Source organism: Fukomys damarensis, unplaced genomic scaffold (assembly GCF_012274545.1).
Source record: "Fukomys damarensis isolate Sample0158 unplaced genomic scaffold, DMR_v1.0_HiC HiC_scaffold_28, whole genome shotgun sequence".
NCBI lineage: Eukaryota > Metazoa > Chordata > Mammalia > Rodentia > Bathyergidae > Fukomys > Fukomys damarensis.
In genome coordinates this window covers 38,703,295-38,724,810 of record NW_022900940.1, presented here as the reverse complement: position 1 = coordinate 38,724,810, position 21,516 = coordinate 38,703,295, and the positions used below count along the sequence as shown (strand labels likewise).

The 21,516-nt window shown below is 40.7% G+C and overlaps 1 protein-coding gene across 19 annotated transcripts in view; it reads right to left on the bottom strand.

The window, feature by feature from the left end:
- The window catches only part of Erc2 (ELKS/RAB6-interacting/CAST family member 2), a 932,060-nt gene that overhangs the window by 327,335 nt on the left and 583,209 nt on the right, over positions 1 to 21,516 (bottom strand). For all 19 annotated transcript variants that reach the window (XR_004514630.1, XR_004514631.1, XM_033756865.1 and 16 more), the window contains one exon: positions 15,387 to 15,547. Coding sequence is in view for 17 of the 19 variants with exons in the window: in XM_033756865.1 (XP_033612756.1) it covers positions 15,387 to 15,547 (161 nt within the window). In the remaining 2 variants the exon portion in view is untranslated. The remainder of the gene's footprint in view (positions 1 to 15,386; positions 15,548 to 21,516) is intronic.

Sequence of the window (21,516 nt, the reverse complement as noted above, 5' to 3'; positions counted from 1 at the left end):
ATATATATATATAGTCATTTAATCCTTAGAACTGTACAGAGGACATCATGTCATTTACACACTTAGCTAAGGTCACAAAGTGAGCAGAATAAGTGCTGGGCCAAGAGCCAAACTCAAATTATCTTGTTCCACCCCAGAAATCTTAGGCACTTTACCCTTGAGCTAATGAATCCCTTATCACCTCAATGTGCAGGCAGAGGCTAAAAGAGCCCTTCCAGAGATGGGGCTCCACGAGATGAAATTACATGCTAGATGCTATGAAACATTCTCTATGATGATACCTAATTGTGACCAATTAATCTTGCTTGGCTCAAGGCCAACTGGCAAATGAAGGATGAAGGATACAATGACATTTTTTGGTGGAGGACTCCAGCCTTCATATGTTCTATCTCTCTGTCACCCCACTTCTGCTGCAGTCAGGGGCAGCATTCTGCTCAGATTCTTGACCTAGCTGATGTACTTTATGGGGTCCTTCCCTTTCTAAAGCACCCAGACTTGAACGCAAAGCCCAGGACAGAAATCTGGCTCAGCCCAAAGTGTCCCATGTCATCTAACTGAAGGATCTTTGGATATGGAAGCCTCCCACTGCCCACTTTAAATCATCAGAATGGTGCCAGGGTTGGATGTACAACTGGGACATTGAAATAACAAGACCAGAGTAAGCTTCTGGAAAGTGGGGACTGAATCATGCCTAGATCAACTTCCAGCATAGTGTGAGGTCCCCAGTTATTGCACAGTAAATTCTAGTTGAAGGAATTCATGCTTAAGGGCAACCTGACAAGTTAATTTTTTCCAATAAGATGAAGGGGGGTGCTGATGCAATATGATGTTTAATAAAATAGTGCAAAAAGCTGAGTAAGTTTAGACTTTGTTAGAGGCTCAGACACTTTTCTCACTACAAAACTGAATCATGGTTTCATTTTCTGTAGAAAGACCACTAACCAAGATCCAAAACCCTTCAATGCAGAAGATGTGACTACCACCAGCTCAGCTTCACATACTTTGGAAATTGTTTGTTTCTTCAAAGTCCTGATGTTACTACTCAATCAAGAGGATGAAAAGAGACCGGACCGAGGAAAGGTCTTCTCTTTCACATATGTGGAGAAACGTCAATAATCATTAAGAGATAACTAAGAAATGGAATGATGTCAACCCTGAGAACAATGAAACTTAAGCATAAGCCAGGGAGAACAGAGGCAAAATTCAAGTAAGGGATGCGTCAGGTGGCATATATCTTTCTGGTTTCTCCATGTAATATCACCAAATGGTCTATTTTTCCGTTTTATAGCAACATTTTAAAAAATAAGCCTTTCCCATGTGGGTCCCAGGACATTCCAACACTACGTAGAAAGGCCTTCATGAGAATTCTCCTCTACCTTACAGTGTTTGTAATTTGGTGTCAAAATGTTTATCTGAAAAAATAATGTTTATAATGAAGTATTTATGGATGAAATGATATAATGTCTGAGATCTGCTTCAAAATAATCCAGGGGATAGGGGTGGGGATTGGCAATGAGTTGAATAATTGCTGAAGTTGGATGAAGGGGATGTGGGGTTCATTTTACTTTCATTTATAATTGACATTAAAAAAAGATTTAAAAGTAAAGTAACCAAGCCCAACGGGCCATAAATTAGGAAAAAGTTGATGTTATAGAAGTGCTCTACCCGCCTCCACAGAGGCACTCCCTCATCTGACAGGAGAGAGAGCAGCATTCATCACTACGGACTCACCCCGGTGCCATGTACGTCCTCCCAGGTATCTGTAAGGGTGCCACAGTGAGGGACAGGCTTCTCATGGCACTTGAAAAAAATGTGTGACTTTGCAGAAAACTGTCAACCAACCAAAATTCTTTAAACTCTTCTCTTAATACATTAACATTTTATAATCTCGCCTTTCCAAATGAGCATTTTATTTAACTTCAATAAAAAGTACTTCTTAACAAATGTAAGCCCACAAAAGATAGTTTTGGAGCTGTTTAGGAAATAATTATGTCAGAAATGGACAACACAGGTAATGTCCAAAGACGAGAGCAGATTACAAGAAGTTCCTGATGGAATTAACTGCATAGAATTTAAAAGTGTATGTCCTAAAAAAAAAAAAAAAAAAAAAAAAGGCACTGAATGAAGGGTTTAACTACCCCACTGAAGATAAGTAGATGAATTTTAGTGTGAAAAGACTCCCTTCTAAGCTTCGAGAATCTAAGCAGTCTGGGCCTTTCTGTCTCTGGACGCAGTGGCATAGGCCAATGTTACAACTCCACTAGCGCTACTATCACACGGGTCAAGCCCAGTGTGTTGCAGTGCATCGTAGGGAAGGGCTGGGCCACTGATCCAAGATGACAAACCACAGAAACACACAGGCCAAGACTAGGCTAGCTTTTCTCAACCAGGGGAGATTTTGCTCTGTGGCAGAACTCCACCAATGACTGGAGAGATTTTTTTTATTGTTACCACTGTGGGAAGGGAATTAATCCATCATCTATTGTGCAGAGGCCAGGACCTCACCATAAACCTGAACCTCCAACCACAGCAATGCTTCTCAGCCCCCACGCATGAGAGGTGGGCGTGCCCGGGGAGAAGAGAGTGGGGTGGCGTGAAGGAGAACAGGAGGGTCCCCCTTCTCCACTGCTCTTACAGAAACCTAACTGCAGTCATCAGTTCGGCTCCCTACAGATCTCTCAGCTCTGCTTTTCTCCATTCCCACAGCTGCCACCTTACCCAGCCGTCTCCTAGGACTGCTTCAGCACTTTCCTAGCCAGTGCGCCTATGCCCAAATCCATTCTCTGTGCAAAATCCAGGACAGTAGGTATAGGGATCAGGCACATGGCTGGACTACATGACAATCCAGAGAGGGGGAAGTCCCACTTTTGCTGGATGGACTAGTTACTTAACCTCTGTGCCTTATTTTCCCTAAATGCAAGATGGACCTTATAACAGTACCTATCAGTACTTAAGTACTGAGTTAAGTACTAAACAGTACTTAACAGTGGTTAGTTGTTAAGATTAAATAAACTGCTGTATACAAAGCTCTTTACAAGTACCTGGCACATGGAAAATACACTGTAGACACATTTTATTATTTTTAAATAATAATACAATATTTCCACCTTCATTCAATGAGTTCCCATTCTTGGGATAAACATTAATAATTGACCATGACATAAGGCTCTAGATATCTGGCCTCTGCTGGCATCTCCAGCCTCAACAAATACAATTTTCTACATTTGTCTCTGTGCTCCAGTCTCACAGGGTTTCCATGAGTTAGTGAAAGGCAGGTAAATCCTTCTGCCACAGGGTCTTTGCATAGGCAAAGCCTCTTCTCTTGCCATGCCTCATCTTAGTTACTTTCTTGTTGCTGAGGAAAAATATCCAACGCTCCTGAGTTACAGGAGGAAAGGTTTATTCTAATTCACCATTTGTTGAGGTTTCAGTCTATATTGGCTGGTTCCAAGATAGGGCACCATGGGAGAGGTGAATAGCAGAGGAAAAAGAGTCAATTGCTTGGCAGGTAGGAAGTAGCACAGCTTCCTTCTTCTCTTCCTTTTATTCCATCCAGATTATAAGCATATTGGTTGGTGCCGCCTATACCCAGGGTGGGTCTTCCCTCTTCAATAAATCCACCATCCACGCCCAGAAGTGTACTGACCCGATTAGGGGACTAAATCAGTTGTCACACCCATCCCCAAACCCCATCTATGAGTGCATGAGGTAGATCTAAGCCACAGCACTCCCCATCCTCCACCCTTTCACCTACTGCTCTCCCATTCATGCAACACATCATGGCTCACAGCCACATCCCCGGAGTTCTTTCAGGATGCTCTCCAAGAGCCACGCTCCTCTGTTTTGTAAATTTACCCCAGAGGTAAGTCTGCATTCAGAGTTCTAATTCTTTGATTGAACAATAGGCTCTCTATTAAGTACTCAATAAATATTTGTTCATTCTTTCTAGAAATACTCGACTGGCCGACATGTTTCTTTTACGGCCGAGTCAGTGGCTAAACAAACCATGGACCCAGAGAGAAGTAATTAGGTTGCACTTTAGTTCAGCATGGTGTAGGCAACTACAGAAAGTCCCAAGTGCCTTCTGCTTCAGGGAAACCAGAATACTCTTAACTTGGCTAAAAGAACACTATACCCCACTATGTTCTTGTGTTTGTTCTATCTCAAGAACTTCTTCCTTCCAGCCAAACTGACTTTCCCAGGCCTGCAAAACAAAGGGCTTTTCCCCATTGGACGGGACAGGAGAAGGGAGCTGTGTTGATCAGTCCAGACAGAAGCAGACTCTGGAACCTCAGCTCCACAATACTCTACAGTAGGGGCCTCAAAAGTCATTCATGTTGAAGGGTCATTTGAAAACCATTCATTTTCAGAAACCACAGAATGGTGGATTTGTTTCAGTGATTTGAATTTAGCATCAAGCAATCTGTTTCTTTTCTCAAAATTATTTAATACAGAAAATATAAACATTTTCTAACAACGCTTTTTAAAATCATTCTAACAAATCTTATGTATCTGACCACAGCACCCAGCCTTCCCCATTGCGCTAGGCTGAGTCCTGAAGGAAGTGGAATTCATCACAGATGGTTCCAATGAGGAAACTTCAATGAAGCGGCGCCAGAAGGAGGGGCGGAAGTAGGGTTAATGAAACAAACAAGAGATGTTGAGGCAACCAGAAAGTAGACAGTGGGCAGCCATTTTCACGTGTCAGGCCACAGGAGCCAAGAGAGATATGTTAACCTTAGGAACAGTGGGAGCCATGAATGGATGCTGGTAAAAGGGGACCTTTAATTCAGGAGAACAGCCTGAGCTACCAGGGACAGGGCCCAAAAGGAGCACAAAGGAAGTTCTCTAGCCTTGTTCTTCTACCCTCCCATCTCCTGCAGTGCCTCTCAGTGCCAACCAGTGAGAGCCAGTGGGGGAAACCCAGAGATGTAGCACACAAGGAAGAGCTTCCCAGAAAACAATGGGCTGGAGAAGAACAGAGAAGAACCACAGGGCCTGCCCAATCCCGCTAGGCCTCATGATAAAGTCTTAGCTCACAGAAGCCCTGGAAATACATCAAAGGGAACATTTTCCAAGAAAACTCAGAGGCAGAGCCAAAAAAAAAAGGGTCCAAGCACAGGAGTTAGTGAACTGAATACACAAACACCAATTTTAAGATAGAGCAGAAAGACATCAATTTAAATGTTATCAATAAGTGCACAATGACCTTAGCTGCAGCGCCCCCTGCAAAACTCTTCAAGTATGAGAAACCCTGGGCGTGAGGCAATAACTGATTCTCAGAATTGGCCTCAGACTCCTGCAAGTTCAAATTAAGATCCCTGGGAAATGGGCTTAATCCAAAGATCAAGCCTTAATCCAATGATCAAGCCAAACATTGCATTTCAATTTTCACAATCTGTTGGTTCGCAAACTCCATGACTAGAAAACAAAAGACTCTGGCCATACTGGATTGGCAATGTGGCTTCCAGTGCAAATGTTCATTGCTTCGCTCCTGGAGAAAGGAGTGGGCTCTCCCAAACACAGATCATTCCCCAGACAAAACTGCAAGAGCCAGCCATTTATTTCTCTGATGCTAAATGCTCTCCCTCATTTTTACTGCCCTCTTAGGCTTCTCCTTTCATCATGCTTACTCTGCTTTCTGCCTGACAGAATCTAGTAAGACAATCATTACATGGAGAAATTTTTAAAAAACACTGAACTCTAGCACTTTGTAGGACACCAGAAGTTGGAAGTAATGGAGAATAGACAAGGGGAGTGAAAGGTACGGATAAAAGAGAAAGAAGGAGCAGGAAGAATGGGAGAAAAAGAAGAAGAAACAAGGGATGCGTCAGAAGAGAAGTGGGCATGGAAGAAAAAGGGAGACAGGAAGAACAGGTAGCCAGCTGGAGGCATATCATGCTCAACCATATCAGGATACACCATTAACTGTCTTTCGCAAATGTTCGTTAAATGCTTACTAGGCAGCAAAGGTGTTCAGAGCCTTCCCCATTTTGATGCCGTCCCTCTCTATAAAACCTGTATGTATCAGAGCTTTTTGTGACACTAACTTCCAATAAGGATGCAGAATTCTATGTTTATGCTGTACATTCTTATGGTTGTAGGTCCCCAGTCTAATATAGACTAAATTATTCCCATGCAAAGAAAAGCAGGGATACCCTACAAACTGCAATTTTCCCCAAGTCTTGCCCTGACGTACCTGGCATCTATCTAGTAATCTGTTCCCCTTCGATGGCCACAGGCTCTGCTATGGCAGACATTTTTCACCTTTCTGGCATTTTCGTTTTTCTTCTATCCCTTCTGCTTTAAATAACCACTGCCAAAAATGTTTCTCTAGAAAAGGACCTGGCTAACCAGAGGGATGTCGCAAAGGAACAAACAAATGGAAAAGAGAGACAAGCGTGGAGAAAAAATGAGGAACTCCTGTAATAATGCTTCAATTTATAGGGCTGGCTTATCCCTGTAGAACTGGCCTTACTCTATAGTTGGGGTAAAAGGTCCAAAGAAAGCCAAAGGGGAAAGGATGAAATCACGGAGCTGGGCAGAACTGTAAGGTTTGCTAAGAAGCAGGCATTGATGGAACAGTTCTTGCCTCTCTTGGAACAGAGTTTACCTCTCATATTGAACTAAATCTCGGGGATTAGGGTCTGAAACTTGTGTCAACTCCCCTAGGAAGCTACAGGTTGAGATGGTTTATGATCCCAAGAAAGTGAGCCATAGTATGGAAGTCTAAATCTTCTACACAAAAAGTCCCTGAGCCACCTCACTCTCCAGGCCTGATCATAATCCCAAGTGGGGAAGATATATCCAGAGTTAGTCTCCTTTGAAAATAAGTTAAGCCAGAAGTGAGACCTTACAAGGTGTTTTTTCCTTACAGAGCTAAAGAAACACTAGCATAAAGAGGGGAGGCTGGTTGTGGATTTCTCAACCTCACTGGCACTTTGGTCTAGGTAAATTTTGGTGTTAGGACTTTCCTATGCATTGTAAGATGCTTGACAGCATCCCTGGTCTCTAGTCACTAGATTCTAATAGTAACTCTCCTCTGGTTATGACAACCAAAAATGTCTCCAGATGCTGCTAAATGTTTCAGATGTCTCTGTGAGGGGCAAAACCACCCCAATTGACAGCCACTCAAGTCCTGAGAGCCGTTCTCACTGTACCAGAGAATTCTTGATTCAGCACTTGGTGTGTGAACCCACTGCCCAGTCTGTCCCTTGTTCTCTCTTTGTGGGACGTGGCTGCCTCATCCCAGCCTTATGGGGTTAAAACTGGCAATTCCTCTTACAGCATCAGATCAGATACTTCCTGGATATCCTGCAACATGATGCTGCTCTTGGATAGGAAAAAAGGACCACAGGAGGCTGGGAGGCCTCTTCATTTCTTTTCCGCATTTTTAATGGATGACCTTTTCTAGCATCATCTGGCTGCTGTGAGGATGGAGATAACACAAATTTTGGTACTCGGAATTATTTAAGCTCTACAATTCACAAGCATTTAGATTATTTAGCTGCTCATTATGATTATTCCGGCTGAAAGCCTATACTTCTCTAGCTCAAAAAATGTTTATATTTCCATTAAAACCACCAGACCAAGGGCCCTTTTGACTGACATTTTTCATTATTAAAACTACTCATACAGTGCAAGTTTTTGGCCAAAAGACAGCTATGTCTCTTATTTTGTTTTAAGATAAGGAAACGAACTTCAAAAGCTCTCCCCAACTAGTTCTCTTTCTGCTCCTCCCACCCCCATTGCCCAGCCTGCTCGCTTGCTCTCCAAGGCTGGTTAGAAGAAGCACCTATCTGCCCTGCTTCTGCTAATCAAATCTCTCCCTACTCTTACACCTGAAATGTTTATGATGATATTTCAAGTTCTTCACCAGAAGACTGCACTCAAGGCTTAAGATCATGGGCTACAGGGTCATACAGGTTTGTTTTTGAGTTCCAGGTACAGGAGCCTCAGTGTCTGCATCCTCAGGAATGGAGCAATCACACTCCCCAGCACTACCACCCACCGTGTAGAAGGAGACAGTCCTATGCATGTGGCACTTAGCCCATGCCTGACATGCAGGAAACACTTAATAAATGTGCACTGGGAGATCAATCCCATTACCAAGACCTCCACGCACTGAACATTACCTGTGCCTGGCCAGTTTAATGCCCCAAAGGCATTCTAATCACAGAGAGGATATTCCACTTGGCAGGGATGGTAAAGGACTACCTGACATGCAATTTAATACATTTTAGTTTCTTCCCTATCATAATTTGTGGAAAACATCTCTGTTTGCTTCATATATTTCATATCCAAAGAGTTTTTAGGAAAAAGAGCTATGAACAAAATAGAGGGAAATTCCATTGTGGTCATACACGATTTTGACATTTGGCAGATGATTCTGCATTCAAATAGTGTCTCAAAGGAAAGAATAAAGAACAAAGAGCCTGTCAGCAACTGCTGCTTCATCTGTACTCCAGGTCATTTATTTACTGGAATTATGGATAGAATTCTACTTGTAAGGAATCTTTGCGATCACCTTGTGCCCCCTTCACTTGGGATGGAAGCTCACCTCTACTGCTACGAAGTTCTGTCAGTGAACAAGGCGTTTCCTCCCACAGTCCTGAAGCAGCACAAATCAGTCTACTTCTTTTTCACGTGCCACTCCCTTTAGAGTTGGAAGGAGCAACTGTCTGGTTGGCCTTCACTAGACCTAACATTGCTCATGCATTAGTTATCCCAAGAATGATATTTTCAGGTACCAAACCCATTTGTTCATTGCAGGACCCCACGTTTTGCCAACCGTGGTATCCAGAAATCAATTTAAATAAATACTAGACACACATGTGTACCAGTGAATGTCTGTTAGGAATATCCTCTCTACAGGTAAAATTGTAAAATATTCTTAATGTTTTGTCAGATCACATATTCATTGACTTCATTTTATCAGAGAATGATTGTTCCCAATACCCTTTCCTTTCTCGCTATGGTACTAGATTCCTCAAATGTTCACTGGGCATAGTGCTATCACATAAAAGCTACATTTCCCTGTATATTTTGAAGTAAAGTGTGACCTTATGACTTAAAATTATGGCCAGTAGGCCCCTTCACCCACTCTAGATCTGGCATCTTTAGAATATAAGCTCCATGAACAGGAGGATTTTTGTTTGAAGTCTTTTCTGTTCACTTAAAACAACTGTCAGATAAATGCTCAGGGCTTAGATCAGTCTTTGCACAAAGCAGACACTCGACAACTATTTATTACATGAACTGTTAACTGGGTCAGATATCAGTGGATTGTATGTGCAACTTAAAGAGCAGGCAGATTCCTTTCTTTTTCCTCTTTTCTGCTGCAATATGGATTGGATAGTTGGAATTGAAGCAAAAGTCCTACACCACGAGGTGGAAAGCTGAATGGTAAGAATGGCAAAGCATCCAGACAGAAGCGTGGCTATCTGATGACTACAGAGCTATCTGAGCTTCTGGAACGTAGAGCTATCTGTTCCTTACATTTGAAGCTAACCATAAAGGTATTCTTTACAATTAAGTTTTACTGACCTACTATAAGTTTTGTGTACAAATGTTCTGTCTTCTGCTATGGACTCTACCTACAGCTCAGTCCAGATGAGTTTTTAATGAGCCATCGCCCGTCACATTTATTCCCTCCTTCGTGCCACCTGTCTCCACTCACTGCAGGTGACTTAAGGAGATGCAACAGTCTTCCCCAGGGTTCCTGATAACTCAAACATCTTTTAGGACAGAGCAGGTAGTAAATGCAAATACAGTAGGACATTGTAGGACACAGTACCATGGTACGTACTATTTTTAAAACCAGACTCTAGTCAAAGTTTTTGTAAATAGGTCATTAGAGAAAGAATTATGTTGCAGCAAAAGAAAAAAAATGTTGACTAAAGTTAAATTGTAATTTGAAGGTAGGATCGTTATGTACTCACTGTAATGAATGTACCTAACATATTAATTGTAACAGTATACAACTGTAGTCTTTTATGACTTAAAATCAGTTTCTTTTAAGCATAATCTCATTCAACTCCCATAACATCTCTGTAAAACAGTGCAATTTTCTTTGCTCCTACAACTGAATTTATCAATTTAAGTAACAGTTGCCTCTAAAACTCCTCTCCCAGGCTCCATTTATCCTCTGCAAATTGCCAGGCACTTAGAATTCCTCCCTAAAGAAATGTGATTTGTCTTTTCTCATGTTGGCATGAAGTAAAGAACAAATTGATTTTATCATTTTCTGCACGGTGCCTCTCCTTTGAAGGGTACTTACCTAATGAGTGGCTCTCTTAGAAAGGGTCTCAGATCAAAGGGGCCAATAGGGTAATGCCTTAGAATGAGCTGCTGCCTTACCTCACTGTAAGTGTCCTAAAATAACCCAGTGTATACAAAGGCTTGTGAAGCTATCGGGAGGAGATGTCTAAAATCCAATAATACCCAGTAAATTAAGATGGATTGCACATTATGAAATGAGTTGAAAATGTAAAGATCTGCTTAAACTTTTTATAAAACATAAGCATAGGAAATCACCACAAAAAGTCTAAGACATATATCAAATTATGTGGCTATTAGGTAATTATTAAAATCCTTATTATACTCAACATTGTATACTGAGTGAAAAATCTCATTTAGGTTGCTTGTCAGCCTGTCAAATTACTATGGTAATTTAAATTGTCCCATAAAGTGCACACAGATAGATTTTAAGTACTGTATCTCATGGTCCTCAATGCCCTTTAGCCACAGATATCAAATTCACCTGCCACAAATTAAATAACACAGCTTTGGTTACTGGAATGTAAGCTTATTAACCAGTATTAATAAAACTAAATATATAGAATGATGTTCTTCCTATACTTAGTAAAATTCCTTTTCAGTAAAAACAAATATAACATTCAGTATGAGATGTTTTAACAGAGATTTTGGATGTTTTTTAAGTAAAGGAATAATTTTATATACAAGGAAAAGCAAATATTATATATCTGCAAAAACATATGCTTGGGAACTGTTCCTTTCAGCGCAGGAATGAAGACTAGCAGTTGGAATACCAACAAATAAAAAAGGAAAGTGATGGAGGAAATGTTGCAGAAAAGAATCCAATGTGGAGTACATTCAAAAGCTATCCTTTGGAATGAACCCGGCCTTAGTTCCTAAAAAGGTACCAGACAATGGGAAGGTACTCACACTGTCCACATCCTTCCCTACCTCAAATAAGCAAGGGGGCCCTTAACTTTAGAAATGGCTTTCTAAATGGGATTTCAAACCTCTTTGGTTATATAAGAAACTACATTTGCAGCTCATCATTTATCTGTTCATTCATTTCCTTCATTCGTTTTACTAAAAATTCAAGTTTCACAAAGTGAAGGATGTTTTTTGCTGGAACTGTGCCTGTCACGCAGTTGGTACTCAGTGAAAAGTTATACGTTTCTTTTTTTTTGTTTCACTATGGACTCACTATGTAGTCCAGGCAGGTCTCGAACTCACAGTGATCCTCTTGCCACAGCCTGCTGAGTGCTGGGATTATAGGTGTGCAGCATCATGCTGGCTAGTTATCAATTTTTTAACTAGTTCAACTTTTGATTCCTTAGTTGCTTACTGGATCCTTCCATGTGACAAGCTCCCAACACACACTCTTTTTTTTGATACTGGGGATCTAACTCAGGACCTTGCACTTGGGAAGCAGGTGTAGTGCCACTGATCTAAATCCCTGGCTCCCAACATGTAATCTTAAAGGGAAACAATATTGCAAGTAAAATAAAAGTTCATGGGAAATCTAAATTAGAAGAATCTCACAATATTTTCTCACTCTAAATTTAATCTAAATTTAAAACAAGCACTTCTCTGTCCACCAAAGAACAACGGCAAAGGAAAATGTAGGTCAATGTGGCAAACGTTCCAAGATGATATAACACGACACAAAGGTAAAAATTGAAACAACCAGGAGTGCGTGTAGCTATCAGAAGGTTGGAAGAGATATCCTTGTGATGATGGGACAGGCACAGACTTGACTGCAGTGGTAGCTGCACACATCTAAATAGTTGTGATAAAATTGCAAAACACACATACTCAGACACATACACGTGTGCTCACACACACACATATCAGAGGGCAAGCCTGACAGACTGTACCAGTATCAATTGCCTAGCACAATGTCATACCATAATTACACAAGATTTTAATAAGGCCCAAATGGGTGAAGATTACAAGGAAACTCTCTGTACTATTTCTTACAGTCTATAATGACTTAAAATTAAATCAATAAGAAAATTAAACAGCAAAATGTTTATGTAAATATTCTTTGTATATCAAAACATTGGAACCAAGATAAATGTTCACTGCTGGGTAAACCTATATGACAGTACACCGAGTAATTAAAAATACTGTGACACGGGAATGGGGAAAAAATAAGAACCAAGATATATCATGTAAAGGTATAAGATCCTGGCGATGAATGTAACTGTACTGTAAACCTAAAAACTATCAATAAACTTAATGAAAAAATACTGTAACACAATTCCATCTTTGTGAAAAGCAAGCTATTCGCTTCTGAAGAGCAAAAGTAATGGGACTCACAAAATGCTCAAATACAGTATTTTTTTCGGGGGGTACTGGGGATCGCACTCAGGTCCTTGCGCTTCTGAGGCAGGTGGCGGAACCACTGAGCTATATCCCTGGCCTGCAATCTAATTTTCTTTTAAAAAGAAAAAGACGCGTTTGTAAAAGTACGCTCCAAAATATCACAAGTGTCTATTTTTACATGCAACAGTCATGACTGATTTTTTTTCACATTGCTTCTTCGTATTTTCTCTTCTTAGAGTGAGTGATGAGACTGTGTTGCTCTCCTCTTGACATAGCCTTACCCTGTTTCCTTCCAACACTAGACAGCCTCTCTTTTCTACCAGGGTTTGGAAACTGGTAGACCTGACCGAAGATACACTGACATGATGGGTGCCAGAAGGTGATAATAACTATTAAAATGGTAATATACATCTGGCTGCTCCCACTAATTTACTATGATTCAACCAGGATCAATATAACCAGTTGGGTGACTTGAACAGGGTAAGAGGCTGATGAACAGACAGGGACATCGAGCAGCACATTTAACCTTGTATCTTCTATAGGTCTAAGTAAAGAGTCCATAAGCTATGCTTCTGGGCCAGTTAAATAATGAATGGAGCCACAGTAGGCTTTGTTAATTTTACTAAAGGAACTAACAGGAAATTTATACTTATTTTGCATGGCAGCAGATTAAGCAGTTCAGCAACACTATGACAATTCATCAAAAGGGGTCTGAGTTCGGTGCTATCTGAAATCATGAAATTAAGTTGGACAACACACACATGGAAAAGGTTTATGTGCTTTAGAAAAAAATAAATCAAAATTTTAGATAAAGATCTTCATGAACTATATTAAACAAATGACTTACTTCCATTGCCTGCTAGAGCCATTTACACACATTTACACTTCATCTTCTGTGTGCCAAGACCTCTGTGAATACCTCTTCCTGTGACCACCCCGTGCAAGTCATTATAAGAGGAAACTAGAGGGACAGTGACATAAAGGACATTTCCCAAAAGTCATGCAGTGACCAGGAGGAAGCAAAAAGATGTCAACTCGGGTCTGACAACTCCCAAACCAGTATATTTCACCATTCGGTTGTCATCTCAAAACCTTGAAGGAATATGCTCTTCTGATAAACAGGAAGGGATGAACACTCATTTATAAGAGTTTAATACATCACTTTACGAGTTGCAGAGGTAACCTAGGAACAGCAGGAAAACAATGAGAACAAGGAGGCCCAAGGGTGATGTGAATGAAACAGCGATGCTGATGGAATCACTGTACACTTACTGTCGACCATGAATATGGTCATTTGTATTGTTTAAAAAGTACTGATCAAGGTTATAATGCTACAGAAGCTGTATTTTCCTTCTCAACAGTTACACAAAATTCAGTCTCCACAATTCTATCTATTCATTCCTTCAACAGTTACTGGGCCCTTACTGTATGCCTGGCACTGCTAAAGGTTGCACAGATTTTGCCATGACCCCAACAGACAAGATTTCCAGATCTGATAAAATTCGCAAAAGCTCTATCAGAAAGTAGTAGAAAAGGTGCATGAGGTACAAGATTTCAGTTTTAATCCTGGCCAGGTGGCCTAAATAAATTATTTGAACCTTTGAGTCTCCGTTCCCGCACCTCTAAATACAGTATAATAATATGTTTTTATTTCATCAGATTTTATTAGGAAAAATGCTAGTTTATATGTGTAACAACCCACTTATTCTTTGGTCTTAGAGAAACTGAGGCAGTTGATGAGGCATAACAATTCTGTTCTCATTATCCTTCAAAATATTTCATTCCATATTTGCCATGATCTAAGCTTTCTGGGTTTAACGCTAACCATGTGTAAGCCTTGCCGGGTCACTATAAGGTCCCTCCTCCATACACAGCCACCAATTTCAAAGTCTGTGCAACACGATTAAGATGCAATAATTAGGTATGTTTCATCTATTATGAAAGCAAGTTAAATTTAAATGATATCATAGTGATTTCATTTACAAACATACCGTTTTTTGACTGGTTCTTTAGAAACAAATGTATCTCAACTGATTACTAATAAAATGTTTCAGTAATACTCTTTCTTATGTTCTTTCATGATGACATTATTTCACTGAGAGAATGAAATAAGAGGTAGATGTAGGTGGGTATATCATAGCACCATAGGAAGGACCATTTCCAAGCACCCAACTCAACTTTGTCGATTAAGTAAAGAAAGCGATTGATTTCAATGCAGTCTCTTTTGAATCACCCAAACTCTTCTCTCCACCATGGTATGTGGGCGTGGGTGTGGGTGTGGTGTAGAAGCGGGTGGGGATTTCGAATTTACTTTTATCAACCTAGGAAATCAGAGTTCGCTTTTCTAAACAAAGAGGTGCCAACCTTGAGCCTAGGAAAGCCAACACAAGCCAGGCATTGTGCACAAGTGAAAAGTATATAATTAGCAAAGTCACAGTCACTATTAGGAATTACCTCCTCAGAAGAGTTTCCACTTAACTCAGAGCAGTACTCAAATTACCATTGTGCTCAACAAGGCCTTTGTCCCTTGGCTGGCTCAAGACCATTGAGACACATCTATGAATACCAGGGCTGTCCACAAAACGCAGACACACATAATCTCATGCTGGATGTATATTTATAAAATAAGATAGAAAAACGTGCAAATTGAGACATCAAGGTTATAACAAAAACTAAGAAACATGATCTCAGCAATGACTACACGAATGTTAGCCAAATTGTTTTTTTCTCTGAGTTCTTTATTTACCTTTCTGCCCCTTTCCCATCCTTCAAGAGAGGTCAGGAAAACAAGTATGGGTACTCACTTCATCTCCAGGATCTCTTCCAGCTGCTTCCTTCTCTCTATTCGAAGGTTGGCCAAGTGTGCTTCCTTTTCAGCCAGGGATTGCTGTGTGGAGGCGAGGCGTGCTTTGGTGACATCTAGCTCCTGTCTGGTCTTCTCCAATGCGTTCATCAGTTCCTCTATCTGAAAGGTACATGGAGCTCTGTGTGTGATTTCACCTTCATTCAAGCACAAGGCATTCCTTTCTGGCCTGTGTTCTAACAAACACAAAGGAGCCATAACTGTTCTCTGAGCCCAGGGTTTCGTCCCTGATTAAAAGTAAGTGTTTCAGAAACAAGAAATGTTAAAATTTTTCCAAGATCCACATTCATTTGGATTGTCCACATAACCTTTATGGAAACCACTTAATATATTTTACTAAAATAGGAAGTTGAGTGGATTGACCCAATTTCAACCTGGGTTTGGCAGAAAAATCCTTGACATTTCTTCACAGTTAGAGGAAGGTAACACTCAAGCTGCATTTTTCCTGGGGTATTATACTTTCATGTGTAGGCCCCAAAGTACTTTGACAGGAAGTTAATCAACGTTTTTCAGATTTATTCATGTTTTAAACAATCAAAGACAGGTTTAGCCAAAGCTATTTGAAGTCCATGGGGCCTCAGACACCCTACTCACCTCACCTCCATGACTCACGCTCAGGAAGTTAGATTTGGCTAAAGGTAAATAGAATTCCAGCCACAAAAGGTTCACATTTGGATTGCCCCTGAAGTTTGAGAGGGTTCTAAACTTTAAATAAATGACATGTAACTTTTATAGGGTGCTAATATACCATAGAAATAAGCCAGACTATCAAATATACAGGGTTTTCAGCCAGGACCCCCAAAATTAAACCAGGGAGCCCCAAGGCAAGGCCCTCCCCTCCCCAAACTACTGGGGCCTTTTAGAACCAACAGACAACAAAAAGGGTTGGTATTTATGGTTTCATTCCATAGAGAAAACTGGTAAAATCCCATCCCTTTGACAGGCTACATCCTCGCTGCTGATTTAAAAATCATGGTTTAGGGCAGTTTCTAGATTCCAGAGCTGATGTTTGGGTTTCTAAGCCACCCCTTCCAGCTGAACTTGGCAGCATGGGCTCATCCATCACTAAAGTCAACAGAACGCCTTTCAAAATGTGTCAATGACATGTTAAGTTCCAATTCATAAGAACTTTCTACATTATTTCTGCAGTTTTACATTAAATTTATTCAGAATAAGCATTATAGTTCACATCCAAGGTAAATTACATGCTTTTAAGATTTAGAAAACCTCCATTTTGTGCTGATAAGAAGAGGAAATTTAATGAGTATGAAATTTAAATCAAAGCTGAAACTAAAAACAGTTTAAAAAGCAAGTAATATAAAGGATAAACCTATGAAAGTCACAAAACCACACCTCTTTACCTATAGAATAGCGCTATTCTTTACTTTTTATAATTTAAAAAGCAATCATAAACTTCTTAAGTTTCTCATATAGTTTCATAGAATGTCACAAATATGCCTAGAAGCCTTTATACAAAGCAATACATTATGAGGCTAAGTGAGAGTTTTTAGTTTTCTTGGTTTTCCTATTTTTTATAACTTCACAACAGTGTTCAAAAAGTATCATGGTCATTCCACAGACCAACTCAGTCAATCTGCCTGACCTTCTACACGGGATGGCCTATGCCCTCATGACCCCGTTTCCTGTCACAAATTGCTCTTTATGTCAAACATACCATTGATTCCAGAGAAGAGAAGGAAGTCTCAGAGATTCTCAGTGGAATTCTCTCTCATTAGCCGAAGCCGAGCTCGCTGTGGTCAGTAGACACTGAGCTACCCAACTGGGCTTCCAAATTCTCAGTTCACTTCCAATCAGACTGCTTGGTACAAACACTACCTAATTTTATATTAACCCAACTTTAAACAATTATACTCTAGACCTAAAGTTACAACTTACAGTTGTTTCAGCAATAACCACACAAAGAAATCTGGACATTCAGGAGATGTTTTACCTGATGGAAATGCCATCAGCTCCATATCAGGTAGTATTGGTATCACGAATACCCTGGAATCAGAGTTTTGACACAGAGTTGTAGGCCAAGGCTTCCTACTCTTTCCAATCCTTGTGTCCCTGGACAGGAAGTATTTTATACACCACAGATGATGCGGAGACACTGATGGCTCTCAGGATTTCAGTTTCTTAGACAGTGCCCATTTTTTCTCCTATATTTAATGTTTTCAAATTATATAAACTATTTCCTCTATTGAAACAACAGAAGCATTAAAAATGAGTAGGTACTCCATGGTAGAGCAGTTGCCTGGCATGTGCAAAGCCCTAGGTTACGTGCCAAGCACCACCAAACAAAAGGCAAGGAATATTTTCACTGGTGTGGCGGTCTTTAGCATGGTTCACAGTATTTCTGTCTTCCTCCTTATGCACACATAGTAGGACCACATTGCCCTTCTCCCTTTAGGTTGGGCACAGCTTTGTTCAATAAAATCCCTGCCATTTCCAGGGAGAAGCAGGTAAGTGCTTGCACTCAATTCCAACCTTCCCCTTTCCCTGCCATGGTGATTGTCTCAACATGTTTTAGATGACACCTGTTTGAGTGGTGATAATAACGCCCAAGGCCAACCCATGTCACATAAACAAGATATTAACTTTTACTGTGCTATCCCATTTTGGCCCAAAACCGACTTTTCCCAGTCACTCATGTTTAAATCAAAAATTTGTCTCATCACTTTAAAAAATTTTTTTCCATTCATTACAAAGACAAATAGCTCTATTCTGGCAACACTTTTCCTCCTTACCATTACTTTTGACACCCTGTGATCAGATCCCTTTCCCTCCCACATGGAGGATAGTACTTAAAGTAGTTAGTTATACACACATACATATTATTGTTTGTGTGTTCTTGCATGTGTGTTCATATGCCCCGGTGTGTCTCTATGCATCTGTCTCTATCCCAAGTAAGGACATGTCTTTTACCTGTTCAGCTTCTCTGCACAGGAGTGCACGTCTCAGCTGGGTTTTCTCTTGGACTTGTAATACAGAATTTACAAATGGGTGGCTAAGTACATGCATGTGGACATGCTTTGAAGAGTACACTGAAAATCTTTACAACAGGAAGCAGTGTAGAGAAACAGAAGGGAAAAAGAAAGCAAGTATTGAAGCAGGGGTGAAGAGTGAGGTTTTGGTTTTGCTGTAAGTGCTTTGAGTATAGAATAAGTGAACTGGGGAGGACAGAAAGAAGGAAAACAATCGTGAGTGGTTATGCAGGGCTACTATGATGTTTCTTAGTGACAGAAGTTGGAGTTTCCCTTTCAATTTTCTTTTAGCTACTTTATCTTTGAATGTGGACCCTGCAGGTCTGGAATTCAAAGATGTTTTACCAGACCCAATATAACTTGTCTTCCCACCACCAGGAAAACATGTCTGAACCGTCAATGTTTGTCAAAATGTCACTGGCCTGGTTTAACATCTTGAAGATCCCAATTATCCATAGCAGATATTTTCAAATTGTATTCTCTGGGTCACCACAAAGGCGCCTGCGGCTAATAATCAGATTAGTGGAAATGGAAGTAGGAAAGTGAATCATCAGATATCTGAATCTAGGATCTCCATTCAAATGGAGCATCTCAATTCACTCTATTTTTGTTGTTGTTTTATATATAGTACTACACATTACACCAAGGACTTAATATCAAACTTTTTCAGATTTCAACGTTTTTAAAACTAAGACTACATGTTGAGGATAGACTCCTAAGTGAAATAAATAAGTCACACATGTGTAAATACTGAATAGTTTCTCTGGTGTGAAAAACTATAATAGTACATGAGATCCTAATGAGATAATTGACAATGTGAAACAGGAAGAAAAGGGCTAAAGGTGTAGGGAAAGTGGGAAAGGTAGGAGAAAGGGAATAGGGAAAAGAAAAAAATATGAGAAAATGAAAAAAATGGAAATAAAGTGTTTATAAATGGGGAGGGGAGGAGGGGGCGAAGGGAGGGCACGAACAAGGGGAAAAAATGAGAACCAAGACCTGTCATGTAAAGGTACAAGATTCCAATAATGAGTGTAACTGTACTATATACCTAAAATGTACCAATAAACTCAAAAAATAAAATAAAATAAAATACTAAGACTGGTTAAAAGCATGAATTCTGAAGCCAGACTACTAATAATTCCTGCATTACCTCTTGCTAGTTATGGGACCTTACGAAAGTGTCTGAGTCTCTCCTTTATAACTATAGTACTTCTCGAAGAATCACCGAAACCATGACATGAAGTAAGAAATGTGAAGCTCTTAACACAGAGACTGCAAATATGAAAACACTCAGTACAAGAGGTAGCAACGAACAGTGGTTCGAAACATGATTTAGGTGCTAGGCTACCATTTACCAGCTGTGTAACTGAGTGAGTTATGAAACTTTTTAGCCTCAAGTGCCTTGCATGTAGAGTAGGGACTCCATAACAGAACTTAGCTCAGAGTTTTTTGAAGATTAATTTGGTTAACATGTGTGAAGCTGTGAGAACAATGCCTAGTACCTGGCGTCAAAGAAATGCTAGGTCTTATTAACGCAGTCTGCTCAGAATTAATCTGTCTTATGTTTGCTTGCTACTGAATTCAAGATTTTGCACCTGGTGTCACTTACCACACACTGATATACACGCACAAATGTGTACACACATTCCCGGGCGCTGCCCTACACTCTCTTCTCTGATTGCAGAAATTGTCCAGCCTTCAAGGCTCTGTCTACAGCTGGCCTCTTGTATCCTGAACAGTGATGAAAGGCTGGAGCTTTGGAAGCACTCAGACCTGGGTCAAGTTTTCATTCCACCTAACAGGTCTCTGCGACCTCAGTTCAGACTTAACCCAATGCTTAAACTTTGCTGCACACATTAGAATCACTTGAAGGAGGTTTAAAAATTCAAGGTTCTCTGATCACATCCTTCCCAACTGAATAAAAATATTTGAGAATGGGAGGCAGGAATCCATATTTCATTAAAGATCTGAGTGATCTGGGAGAGTGGCATATAGCTATTGTCCCAACATTCAGGAGACGGAAGTAGAAGAAGCACCATGAGTTTGAGCCCAGCCTGGACTACACAGTGAAACTCTGTCTCAAAAAACAAATGAAACAAAATACTACCCAGGTGATTCCAAAGTGAAGCCAAGCCTGGGAGCCATCAATGTTATTGGCCTCTCCCTAAGACTACAGAAGCCCCTGTAACAAAAGGGGTGGGAACAAAAGCTTTTATGCAGGGTGGACGTAAGCACAAAGTGAGATCATGCATGCAAAGTACCCAGCCCTCTCCGCTAAACGCAGCAAGTATTTGGTGCAGGGCAGTTCCTAGCCACGCTACCTCCAGACATGCTGTCTTGACTGCTGTGAGCAAAGCACACACTTGCTGCAACTGAACTGTAACACCCTGGAGGGAAGGGACCGCGTCTCCATCTTGTTTTGAAGCCCTTTTAGCGCCTGACACAACAGGACTGAGAGAGTCAATAAACCCCGGCACAACAGGCAAAAGGGACTCTGAAGACACACTTCTGAAGTCCTCCCTTCAGGCCCACTTAGTGCGATGATGGGTGAAGTGGAAGTCCAAACTGGACGCTCTCCTACCCTGTGCACCACTGGACCCTCACCATCCACACCCAGTGCCCTTCGAAGTTCTTGCTCCTGGCTTTCCTCAAGCATCTTTTTTTTCTCAAGCATCTTCTCCATAGAGGCAGGGAGGCTCATCACAGCTCATAAAAGGACGGGGCCACGGCTCGCTGTCAGTCCAGCAGCTACCAGCAGCACCCAGGAACTCATGACCTCTATAGTAGTATAATAAAAATGCTCAGTTCTCCCCTGGGAGAGAAGCAAGTAGCTCTCAGTGTTGTTCTGCATTCCCCATGCTCTGTCCTGGAGTATGGGAGAAGTGCACACTTTTCTTGCTTTCTTCTATCACCTCACTGGACACCTCCCAGGTGCCAGGCGCTCTGCTAGATACCAGCCACAGATTCAACCTCAGAAGAGGTCTAATTTGGCAGGGAATCCCACAATAAAATACAATTATTTTATCATAACTGTGATTAAAAAACTAAGTTTCTCAGTGATGCAAAAGATTACAATAGCGGTCA